General features: G+C 45.1%; 1 protein-coding gene across 1 annotated transcript; it reads left to right on the top strand.

Annotated features, from left to right (window-relative positions):
• The first annotated feature begins 290 nt into the window (after positions 1-290).
• Positions 291-2,036, top strand: TEX13D (TEX13 family member D). Its single transcript, XM_060291996.1, is given in 4 exon segments — positions 291-1,049; positions 1,052-1,247; positions 1,311-1,930; positions 1,932-2,036. Coding segments are annotated over 4 exon segments (1,680 nt in total).
• Positions 2,037-12,730: the final 10,694 nt, after the last annotated feature.

Below are 12,730 nucleotides of genomic sequence, written 5' to 3'. Positions count from 1 at the left end.
GCGAGGTTGGTCCCAGCAGGCCTTGCGGAGCGACTCGGAGCTCACGTGTGACCCGTGGCGCCTGCGTCTGCCTTTTGGGGGTTGGCGCAGCGAGGGGATCTGCCTTACTTTCTGTGAGGAAAGCCGGACCGTGACAGAGGAAAGAGGCCGAGGAGGAGGCCAGGACTGGGCTAGAACTGAAGGAGGACTGAGCCGGGAGGTGAGGGGCTTTACCGGCGGCGGTGCCGGCGGCGGCGGCGGCGGCAGCGGCATCTCCCGTGAGGCGGTTGGTTGACTAGGCCGCAGCGGCCATGGCCGTGGGCCTTGGGGACCATGCCAGCGGGTTCCGCCACAACGAGGTGATCAGATTCATCAACAATGAAGTCCTCATGAACGGGGGAGGCCCCGATTTCTACGTGGCCTTCTGCTCGCGGTCCTGGAATGAGGTAGAGGATCGGCTGCGCGTCGTCGTCGCTGACCCGCAGGTGCCGTGCGCCATCAAGAGGGCCTGTGCCTGGAGCGCGCTGGCCTTGAGCGTGCGTGTGGGCGCGAGGCAGCGGGAGCAGCAGGCGTTCCGGGTTCAGTGGCTGCAGGAGCAGGTAGGGGAACGCGAGGCGGCTTCCTGGGCCCTCTGAGCTGCGGCGCCTGCGCGAGGAGCGCGAGGAGTGGTCACGTAGCTGCGCCTCACGCGGGCCGCCTTGCAGCAGGCGCTGAAACAGCGCGATGTGCTTTGTGGGCGGCTGCTCCTGGTCGAGAGGTCGGCACAGGTCACCCCACTGGCCCAAGAGTTGCTGCCTGGGCCTCGAGCCGAACAACTTGGGGCTGCAGAGTGGCCCATGAGCGTAGAGCAGCAGAGAGATGTGGTAGCCATGGGGGAGCATGACAGGCTGTATTTCAAGAGCCAGATGCCAGCCCCGACAGATGTCCTTTATGTGCCGGGACCCCCGAGTCCTTGGGCCCAGGCCGTGCAACCCCCTCTGCCAGTGCCGATACCATACCCATTTCCATTCCATGCACCATTCCCGATGGGATTCCCATTCTTGCCACCTGTACCACCAGCAGTAGCCGTATGGAAACAGAAGCTGGAGTCGTCCCATTTCAGGTGCCTCCTCTGGGCATCTCTCCACCTGGCCCGTGGGCTGCAGTGGTCTTTCAGGGGGAGATGGCCCCACTGTGGAACCAGAGGAGCTACAGCCAGGGGGAAGGTCCTGAGATCCTGCAGGGTACAGTCCCCTAAGGGGATATCAGGAGTCTTAACCAGGAAGAAGGTCTATAGAGGCCCCAGGGGATGGTCCCTCTTAGGGACAGCTGTGGTCTCAGTCAGGAAGAAGGTCCAGAGAGGTCTGAGGGAATGATCCCTCTTGGGGATAGTTGGAGCCACAGCCAGGAAAAAGGCCTAGAGAGACCCCAGGGGATGGTCCACTTGAGGGATAGCTGGAGTCTCAACCAAGAAGCAGGTCCAGAGAGCCCCCAGGGGATGGTCTCCCTGGGGGCCAATGGGAGCTACAGCCAGGAAGAAGTTCCCAAAAGATCCCAGGGGAATGTTCCCCGGGGGGACAACAGAAGCCAGAGCCAGGAGGGAGACCTAGAGAGGTCCCCGAGGACCATCCCCCTGGGGAACAGCAGAAGTCACAGGCAAGACGATCCAGAGAGGCCCCAGGGGACTGACCCCCTGGGGGTCAGCAGAAGCCAGAGCCGGGAAGGAGGTCCACAAGGGCCCCAGGGGATGCCCCCACCGCTGTTCAACAGGAGACATGGCCAGGAAGGAGGTCCAGAGAGGCCTCAGGCAACCGCCCAGGGGGACAGCTGGAGCCCTAGTGGGAGAGAAAACCCAAAGAAACAACAACCTCAGGGGCAGAAGACCAAGCGGCCAGAAGGGAAAAAAGCCTCAGAATCACACCACCAGGAGAAGTCTGCCTCAGGCTGCAGTTCAGTGAATTGGGAGTGCCCTGTGGTGTAAAGCAATGAATTTTCCATGGCACAAGGCTTGCTATGAATGCAAGAAAGTCTGCATGGCGGTTGAGAGTGGAGGCCCCGACCCAGGACAAACCCACTGATTTCAGGAAGGTAAGTAAGAATGGAAACACTCCAAAGAAAAACCAGTTTTCTAAGACCCCCTCCTGATTAAAAAGTAACTCATTTACTTCACAGAAAATTTGTAACTAAAATTATGATATAGAAAATTAAATAAAATAATTCATTGTCCCATTACCCCAAATAACAACTTTTTATCATTGAGTACACACATAGATACATATGTATTTATATGCTTTCTTTTTTTTTTTCATTTACTTGAGCAAAGACGGATTGCTTTTGAGTATCACACTCACTCTTTAAGGAATTTCTCCTAATGCATTTATGTTTGCAGGTGCTGAATTCTGGGTGGCTGAAGCTGATTGGTTGACACCCTGCAGAAGCTGAAGTCAAGACTGTTTTTTTGAGGGAGACGCAAGAGGGAAGAGATATGGGAACATATGTATATGTATAACTGATTCACTTTGTTATAAAGCAGAAACTAACACACCATTGTAAAGCAATTATACCCCAATAAAGATGTTAAAAAAATTTTTTAAAAAAAGACTGTTTTTTCCTTTTTCACTCTTTTCTGTTTTCTTATTAACCTTGTTTTCCAGAAAATGCCATGTCTTTGGCTGGGAGCAGCCATGCGTTTTTGGTTATAAGCTATAAGGAATTTTAGGAGCACTGATTTTCCTTGAAAATGCTATCGTTCCTTTGTAAACTACCGCGGTGTTCATGTTTGCTTCTTGTTCTCGTTTTCTAAGTTTTATAGGTGAGGGTCTGTTTTTATGTCTCTGAGCCCCACGGAATTTGCTTGTTGCTGAAGAATCTGAACCTATCCCATTAGAAGATCTTCCAAGAGCCTAAAGAAAAAACTCTTCGTTTCTGACTGACCCACACTCAGTGAGACCCCTACTGACTGGAGCCGAGAAGAGCGAAAAGTCAGGGAAGAAGAGATGCTTTGGCACTTGGGGGAAAAGGGGGGCAAAATAATTTTGTTAGGATGTAATTTCTCTGTTGGGACAAAGAATTAATTCATAAGATGTGGTGGTTGCAGTGTTAAATTGTATAGATGATAGCAAACGTGACGCATTTCATTTAATTCATTAAACAGTTATTGTCTGATATGTGTTAGGAGCTAGACTTACATGTTATTATCTGGTGCACACATTATAACCTGATTTGATGAGTTTGGTTAGATAACAGGAGAGAGCCTAATTTGGGATACAAGTTATATCAGGAGTGACTTCTTTGCCTTGCATGTAGTGTGACCTTTGGGTAAGCCCAGATGAAATAACATCGAGATATTTCTGCAGTTCCGGGGGCAACAAAGAGACTTTAATGGAAGGACTTGATTGCCGAACTGCTCATCTCACTGGTCCCATGTGAGACAAGTGAGTAGTGGCAAAGAGTGGAAAAGTGGCCTAACAAAATTGCAGGCAGGACTTTTCTGATACTCTCCTCATTTCCTCCCTTGAGAGGGACAGCTAGTTTCCTGGTTGCCTGAAAGACCACTGGGCGACTATCTTAAAGAAGGACAGTGCTTGGGGGAGTGTTTGAGCCCTCAGCTTCGGGCAGCCACCATCCCAAGCCCCTTTCTGTTCAGTGGATGAAGAACAAAATGGATTCCAAGGACAGACATCGTGCTTTGGATGGCGCTTCTCTTGGGAGGACTAAATGGATTAAAACTAGAACTGGACTGGGACGAGCACGCTTGAGAATGCTCGTGGGCCCTTCTCTTCCACTTGGTGTGTTCTCTGCCAGCTTCTCAGAGGCAAGTGGAGCCCCGGGGCTGGGAAGTCAGATCAGCCTCCAGTCTGAGCAAAACGTGTCCTCGAGTTCCGCCAGGAGATTCCAGCTCACCAAGCTCAACCTTTGTCAGAGGTTTCCTGATTCTAACTAGTAATAAAGAGTGTGCACTTACTTGCTGTGTCTTCTGTGTAGTGTGTACCTCGGGGCAGGTTTGCTCAGAAGCGGCAGTTTGAATCTGCATTTTCCCTCCATCCCACTGAGGTGACAGAAAATCCAATCTCATTCACTATTGAAGGGCCCCTCCTCTTTCTGTGAGTTACTCAAGAATGGGAGGGCAGAGGGTATTCTACAGGGTCGTCAATCCATTGTGATTGTCCCTGCTCCCCTCACTGTCCAAGTCCCCACGGTTCCTTGAAGGTGGGCATCTCTGCTACTCCTGGGCCCGTGGGGCATGAGAGGTGAGGTGAGGAGGGGGCTTCTGCCTAGGCTGGGAGCCCTAATGCCTGGTGTCCAGCCTCCCTACAGGCACCGAGAAGCCATTTCCCTGAGGCCCTGTATCCCAGAGGTCCCTTGAGCAGAAATTTCCCCCCTGCATTTCTGCCCTGCAAGGCACTGCCCCCTCCCTCCTATGCATAATTCCATCAAGGTGCTCAGGATTCTGGAGAACAGCCAGGTTTAGACAGTCAGCTAACAAGACAAATGTTCCCTGAGGCAAAGGGGGGTAGAGTCTGGCTACCTGCTTGGTGTAGAGACAGGGAAGGGGCAGAGAACAGACGTGAACCTGACCCACCAGCATTCTCTCTTCCCTCGGAGTCCTGATTACCAGGAGGCCTGGGTAACTCGGGAGGGCGCTGGGGAGGAAGGGGACCATCAGGGACATCGACCCAAAGCTAGGCTTTCTGGGTTGGAGAATGGCTTTGTGATACACTTGTGTATGCTGATAGCTCTGTAGAATTCTGGGAAGATGAGACTTGGGAATTTTCCAGCATAATCCATTTTGGTGTACCAGCAGATCATTTTAGATCTCACTACATTTGCTTTAATTTATGGTTTCAAATGGACTCTGCTATTCATTGGCATGCCTTTAGGTCTACATGAAAGCACTCACCCTGTGCATAGCTTTTATATAGTTTAATATGATTACAGTCTTTCAGGGCTGACTTTTTCCAAAGCAACCTGAATAACTGAGGCTGTCAAATCACTACTTTCTTCTGGAATGGGTACACACAAGAAAAGGCAGGAGGTTTCTTAGGCAAGAACCTGGGCTTTGGAATTAGAGAGACCTGAGTTCAGATACTTGCTCTGCTGTTCACTAGCTATGTGAACTTAAACAAGTTATTGAACTTCTCTGAGCCCCAGTGAGTGGTTGTTCCCTTTCCCTGCCCTCAGGGTTCTGCTCTGGATGCTGTGGGAATGAGTATAAGGGATTATCAATGGTCGTAAAATCATTAATACCATTGAGTGCTTACTGTGTGCTAGGCACTCTAAGCACATTACCATTTTGGTGACTGTAAGGTATAATAGGTACCTGTATTAATAGTTCTTCAAAGTGAATATTATTACCCCCATTTTATAGATGTGGTAACTCAAAAATTTGGGAATTGGTGAAGCCTGGCTTCAAAATAAAATTTTACTGATTCTAATGTCTGTGCTCTTTCCATTATATCACACTGCCTTAACCTTTTACCCTTACTAAGTAATGTATTTGTATGTTAACATGGATTATCAATGTCTAAGCTCAATGAAATGACTATAATGGAGAGACTTTGAGGCATAGTGACAGTCTGGTGGTCGGGAGCTGCTCTTTTAGAATCTCTCAGGCTTTGGGATACGTGATCATCTAGGCTGCCAGTAAGTAGGACCACTTATCTCAGGACTGCAAAAAGTAAAAAGGGGGGGGGAATGGTAATTTAGGCAGTGGGAGTGGCTTGTATCTGATTCAGCAGACTGGCCTTATGAAAAGATCTTTGAGCCGAGTTCAGTACTATTAAGATAGAGCCCATCTTGATTGCTTATCTAAAGTCTGTCTGAATTACTCAGTTTTTAAGTGGGTAAGGTGCCAGCAGTAACAGTCCAATAGATATGCATACGTACTTTTCAGTGAGGAAGTAGGGGGAAAGGAGACTTCAAAAGCTCCAGACTCATGTTGCAAATGGTAATGGAATCGATGTTTTATTTTTTTTTTACATCTTTACTGGAGTATAATTGCTTTACAATGGTGTGTTAGTTTCTGCTCCATAACAAAGCGAATCAGCCATACATATACACATGTTCCCATATCTCTTCCCTCTTGCGTCTCCCTCCCTCCCACCCTCCCTATCTCACCCCTCTAGGTGGTCACAAAGCACCGAGCTGATCTCCCTGTGCTATGCGGCTGCTTCACACTAGCTATCTACCTTACGTTTGGTAGTGTATGGAATCGATGTTTTTAAAATCATGGTACTTTACAGATCAAGCAAACAGCATCCATGGAAAGAAGACTTCCTATGCACTAGGCAGCGTGTTAGACTCTGTGAAGGTGATCATTATTGCCCTCAGCGATGTCCTGTCCTGTTAGAAGAAATAAGACAAATATACACCAGACACCATTTATCAGTCTTTTTTCTTCAATTTTTCCAACATATTTTCTGGCCTGTAGATGCTGGTTTTCGAAGGATTCTGTGCATCAAACAGCATTATTTAATAAATGATTATTTTCTCAGTTAAAATTAAGAAAGCTGGGAATTCCCTGGTGGCACAGTGGTTAAGAATCTGCCTGCCAATGCAGGGGACACGGGTTCGAGCCCTGGTCCGGGAAGATCCCACATGCCGCGGAGCAACTAAGCCCGTGTGCCACAACTACTGAGCCTGTGCTCTACAGCTCACCAGCCACAACTACTGAGCCTGTGTGCCACAACTACTGAAGCTCGCGTGCCTAGAGCCCGTGCTCCGCAACAAGAGAAACCACTGCAATGAGAAGCCCGTGTAGCGCAACGAAGAGTAGCCCCTGCTCGCTGCAACTGGAGAAAGCCCACGTGAAGCAACGAAGACCCAACGCAGCCAAAAATAAATAAATTTTTTAAAAAAATTAGGAAAGCTTGTATAAAGTTTCCTTGCACAAGGTTGATATAATTCCAACTAAGAGCAGTCACTTTCCATTTAAGTTTAGGATTTTTGTGAGGATTCAATTAATATTATTATTATTACATGCAGCCTAATCGCAGGCAAATGGACCATTTTACTAGGCTGTTTGTAATACTGACAGTACCTCAGAATCCATCATTACTGCCTTCTTAAACTTCTATGAACCTTGGGAAGACAAGTTAGGAACAAGGTGTATAGAAAGCTAGTAGTTTTAATACATGTTAAATACCAGTAAGTGCTAAAGGATTTTAGAGAAGTCCAAGTTCAGTATGGATCATTTTAGTTTGCAAAACTTCCATGATAGCCAGATGGTTTCAGATTGTGCCCTCATTTGATGAAGCAGTTGCTAGAAAAGTTGAGTTTGTTTTACTTCAAAATAATATGCAATATTACAGCTTCACTTGTGACATTCTGCAGCTTTTTGTTTTTATGTTTATATCTACTATTTTATGTTTTATTCTTCATTCTGCACTACATTACAAAAATAATTGCACACAAGGCAGAAAGTTGTGATTACTTTTCTGGCAGGCAGCAGTAAACCATACTCCAATGTTTATAAAATGATGACAAAGAGCCCTCTGAGGGTTTTGTCTGTAAGTAAAAGTTTTAGGATATTTAACCTCATTTACTTTTTTGTTTGATATGTATTTACTTTGATCATTTCAATGAGCCATATTGGTTCCAGGAAAGAAAAGACTGAGCAAATGTTGAAAATTTCATGCTTTTGCCACTAAAATGCCTGATATTGTCTAGACAGTTTTGAAACTTCAGAACATATATGACCTGCTTTGTAAAAGACTCATACTATTGAACTCCCCGTTGATCAATGTTTCTAACATTTTTTCATGACATTTATTATTGAGAAGGAAAAGAAAAATAATGCCAATGTTGCATCTGTAACTACAAAATTCATTCAGAAATCCATTAGCTAGTTTCCTTGCTGGGATATAATTTTTTTTTAAGATTTATTTATTATTTATTTATTTTGTTTATTTTTGGCTGCGTCGGGTCTTGTTAGTTGCGGCACACAGGATCTTCGTTGAGTCATGTGGGATCTTTCGTTGCGGCACACGGGCTCTTCCGTTGTAGTGCGTGGGCTTCTCTATAGTTGTGGTGTGCGGGTTTTCTCTTCTCTAGTTGTGGCACGCGGGCTCCAGGGCGCGTGGGCTCTGTAGTTTGCAGCACATGGGCTCTAGTTGAGGCGTGCAAGCTCAGTAGTTGTGGCGCACGGGCTTAGTTGCCCCACGACATGTGGGATCTTAGTTCCCTGACCAGGGATCGAACCTGCATCCTCTGTATAGGAAGGCGGATTCTTTATCATTGGACCACCAGGGAAGTTCCTGGGATATAATATTTCATTTGTATTTACAAAGCTGCTTAGGGAAACATTTATAAAGTCCATTTCATTCCATTCTTTTGCCAAATTTTGGTGTTTGTGGTGTATAGCTCAAACTGGTCATCCATGTTTCAAAGCATCAGAGATTTCCTAAAAAATGTTCAGGGAAAAAAAAAGTATGGATAAAATAGTCCTTTGGACTTTAATCTTTTAGTTTAAGCATCAGTGGTAGAACTTTCTTTTTGAGCTTCCAAGAAAAAGAATAGATTTTTACGAGGAACGCTGGAGCCTCCCTTACAAAGAGGTGATATTTTCTTGTCCTGATATCATACCTTGAGTGCCCACAGCCAGGATGAAGGGAGGTAGGAAGAAGATTCAGACACGATCCAAAGGCAATGGGTTTGAAGAGACCTAAAGGGCTACATGATGATTTATTTGTCTGTCAGGTGCTGAGATGTGAGTTATGAACTGTTGTTTCTATAAACCCATATGAGGCAGACCACAGGATTGTCATTGATAAACAGTGGATGTGAAAGAAGTCAATGTCAGAAATGATATACTCCTTGCGACAAATTTGCAAAGGGTTCTCTACGAAGGGAAAGAGGAAGGGGAAAGCAAGGGAGCTAAGTAGGTGCAGAATATGTGTTAGGATCTGGGTATGTAAAGAGGAATACGACATCATCCCTGTCTTCTAGGAGTTCACAGACTAGGAGGAAAAGAAACTTTGAGTGTCTCTTAGTTTCCAGGCACATCACATGTCATTTCATTTTATCTTCACAAGGAAAGATAAGTAAAAACTGGCTAGGAGTGGCCTTCATTTGGTGTAGAAAAAGAATTGGGCAATAAGACTTTACCAGTATATCCAGGTCTTCCCAGGATAGAAGATGTCCAGACCACTTAAAAATCAAACAAACAAACTACTCAGGGATCTATTACTTTGCATGGATAAGCTGATGCTCCAGATCCCAGATCTTAAAGCCTGGACGAATAGACCTTGACTCTGGAAGAGCCTTCCAAGGCATACTGACCAATGAGGCCCAGGATAAAGCAGTGTATCTGATCTCATAAGGCATATATAGATAGACATAGACATGCTACAAGTCGGAGCATGGGAACATTTGACACTTGAGAAGTGTGAGAAGAATATTCTAGAAGTCAAAATTACAGTTGCTAGATAGGAAACTGAAGCCTGACCAGTCTGGTGCAGTGACCTCAGAGTTAATATTGGGAGACAGAAGAGGATATGGTGAGATGCACAGGCTCTGAAGTCAGCTGCCTGTGTTCAAATCCCAGGCCTCACACTGACCAGTTGTGAAACCTTGAGCAGGCTACCCAGGATCTCTGAGTTTTGGCTTCCCCATTGGTAAAATGGGGATAATAATAGTATTTGCTTCATAAGGTTGTTGATATAAATAAATGAGATAATATATGCAAAGTGCTTAGCAGGAAAGCCTGGAATGTAGTATTCAGTTAACATATATAAGCTATTTTTCCAAGAATAAAACCTCAGAAGCAGGCAGAGTTTCAGCTAGAATTAGGGAGTACCTTCTGAGTCATGAAGGAGGTAAACTTAGGACAAGTGAAAGGAACTGTACATAACAGACAGAAAGATAAAGACATTGCTGTCTCGAGCAGGTTGTGCAGGTTTAGAATGTAAGTTGAGTTAAATGTCCCATTACTGTGCCTCTAGAGCCCCATCCTTCCCTCTATCGCAGCTCTTATTGAGTTAATTGTAATTGTTTGTTTGCTTGTCTGTCTTCACTACACTATGAGCTACTTGAGATCAGGTATATGCTTTTCTTCTCTCTAACCTAAGTACCTACCACAGTGTCCATCACACAGTAGATGCTCATAAATGTTGGTTGAAAGAATAAACATATTTTTAGAAGGCTTAAATAAACACAACACTGTTTCTGAATCTTCACTTACAAAAGGGCATTAGGAAAATTAACCTCATAGGTAAACCAACATATCAAAAGGAGGTGCTCTTTTTTTTAAAAGATGTAATTTTTTTCTTTTCTCATTTTTGTAAAGGAAGTCAATTTTAGTAAGAGAGAATGTGTAAACTCACCACAGGTGACAATATCATAACACTGTCACAGGAGAATTCACACCTATAGATGAGCTAGTTGAAGAACAAAGTTAGTTTTGAAAGGTTAGAGAAAAAGATTTTGAAATGTCAGATCCACTCTATAAAACTAACCACCCTTGCCATCATCCTTTTAATCTATCTGGGTTTGAGAGTAGCCTAGGGCATTTGAAATGAAGGCAATTAGCACCTCAGACAGGGCATCCACAAACAAAATGCTGTCACCTCTCAGAGACCTCAGGAGGTGACAAGTTTAGATAAGAAGATACTTTTGACTTTGGCTGACAGTTTGTCAATGCTTTTATATTTGATTTAAATGGCATTTATATTCTAAAAGGTTGTAGTTTGCTTTAAGCTGTGAAGCTCTCTTCCTCTACCTCATGGTTTTTATTTGTTAGGTTATTTAAAAACAACAAGAACAAAAATCTTTCCTCTATTGGGTAAGACCTGAGGAAACAGCTCTTGCTTCTTGCACACAAATGAGTTCAGTCCATTCCCCCCTCTGGTTCTCTCTAAAGTATGCTTGGCTTTCGTTTAAAGCACAGAATGTTAAAGTTGGAAGTAGCCTTAGGGGTCATCTGGTTCAACTCCATTTGACAGATGGAGAAAATGAGGCTCAGAGAGAGGAAGTGATTTAGTGGCAAAATATGGAGTATAATCAGACTCTCATAATTGCTGGACCAGTGCTTCCAATTCATCTTGCTATTTCAAAAGTGGGCCAGAGGCACATAGAACCAAATTTGTGTGTGTGCATGTGTGTATTTTTTCCTCTTATTTTCTTGAGAGCACTAATTTCACTCATTCATTCACTCACTCAGCAAATACATTTAGTATCTGATATGTTCCAGACACTGAGGATACAATGGTGACCAAGGTACACAAAATCTAGCCATCATGGACCCTATGTTCTAGTGGGGGAGACAGACAATAAACAATCAGATAATTCTGCTTCTAAGGGAGCTATATTTGTATCACGGGGCCCATTCTTCCTAAGTCTTTCTCTATTGGTGCCTCTGCTATCTCTATTGCTCCCCACTTGTATTTTTTGCCCTTTCCTCTCTTGTGGGTATGGTGAGAGAGAAGAAAGCCATTACAATTCTTCTTTCTCTATACTTCAAGCTCAGCGTGAGGTTTTGAATTTGCTAAAGTCAGGTTTAGTACTGGTGTAGCACTAGGGTGAAGATAGTATTTTTCATCAACACTGCAGTAGTGGGCTGGCTCAGCTGTCAGGCTGCTTGTGAGATGACAACGAGGGACGGGATGTGAGAGTTGTGCTATTACCTTATAATTTATCTGTTCCTTTTTTATACAGTTTTAGTTGTGCTGAACCCCATCGTACCTGGCTGCTTTGACAGGCGTGCTATTTTAGCAACACAGGACAAAACAGAGAACGAAAAGAAGAATGCATGGTACGCTTTTGCTGTCAGCTTGAGGTTGCCCTGTTCCTAAATTTGTGGATGATTTGTTCAGGATTGTTCAGAGACAAAAAAGCTTAGGTTTTGTTTTTGCCTATGTGACACTGAATGTTCTCACAGTTCACCTCATAGGTGGGCTGTTGTCCATAGGGAGTGAATGTGGGGATCCCCTTCCCTATCATCTCCTTTCGGGTTTGAAATTCCACCACTCTGGGCTAATCATTTGCCCACTAATCTCTGGGCTAATCATTTGCCCACTCAAAACATAAAGAGTTCAGGGTGGACTAACTTCTCAAGTACTTAACATTGGTGTATGCATTCACTTATCAAATCAATTTCTTCCTTGACCCAAAGCATGAAAAAGGGTGAGAGGTGGAGTTGGCCATAGCAAGTGAGGTAGGCAGATAATGAGACAATCTTGGCTCAGTTCCCCAGAGCCATGCCCCAACATCATCTTGAATGCTGTTTTATTTTTTTATTCTTGGTGTTGGAAATGAATGTAGGAGGCTTATGTTTACAGTTTATCTACCAAGGTTGATAGATTCTAAGGCCGAGTATGCATCAATCAAGGAGAGTAACTATGAGCTGCCACTGAAATCGTAGAGGATTGTTTTCAACCCTAGCAGATGGACAGCAAATATCTGGCTTTTGGCGTAAGGCAACTCTGCACATCTGATCCATCTGTAGGACTAGTGAAGATTTAAAAATTGTTCTCCCGGGCTTCCCTGGTGGCGCAGTGGTTGAGAGTCCGCCTGCCGATGCAGGGGACGCGGATTCGTGCCCCGGTCCGGGAAGATCCCACATGCCGCGGAGCGGCTGGGCCCGTGAGCCATGGCCGCTGAGCCTGCGCATCCGGAGCCTGTGCTCCGCAACGGCAGAGGCCACAACAGTGAGAGGCCCGCGTACCGCAAAAAAAAAAAAAAAAAAAAAAAAAAATTGTTCTCCCTATTGGGCTCCCAGCTGTACCAGGTTCTCAAGGAGCTAGGTGCTGATGTTGTTGAAGAGATACAACAGACA

The sequence above is a fragment of the Globicephala melas genome, chromosome X (genome assembly GCF_963455315.2).
Source record: "Globicephala melas chromosome X, mGloMel1.2, whole genome shotgun sequence".
Lineage (NCBI taxonomy): Eukaryota > Metazoa > Chordata > Mammalia > Artiodactyla > Delphinidae > Globicephala > Globicephala melas.
The sequence above is the reverse complement of the archived record's forward strand: the minus strand, read 5'-3'. Positions and strand labels throughout refer to the sequence as shown.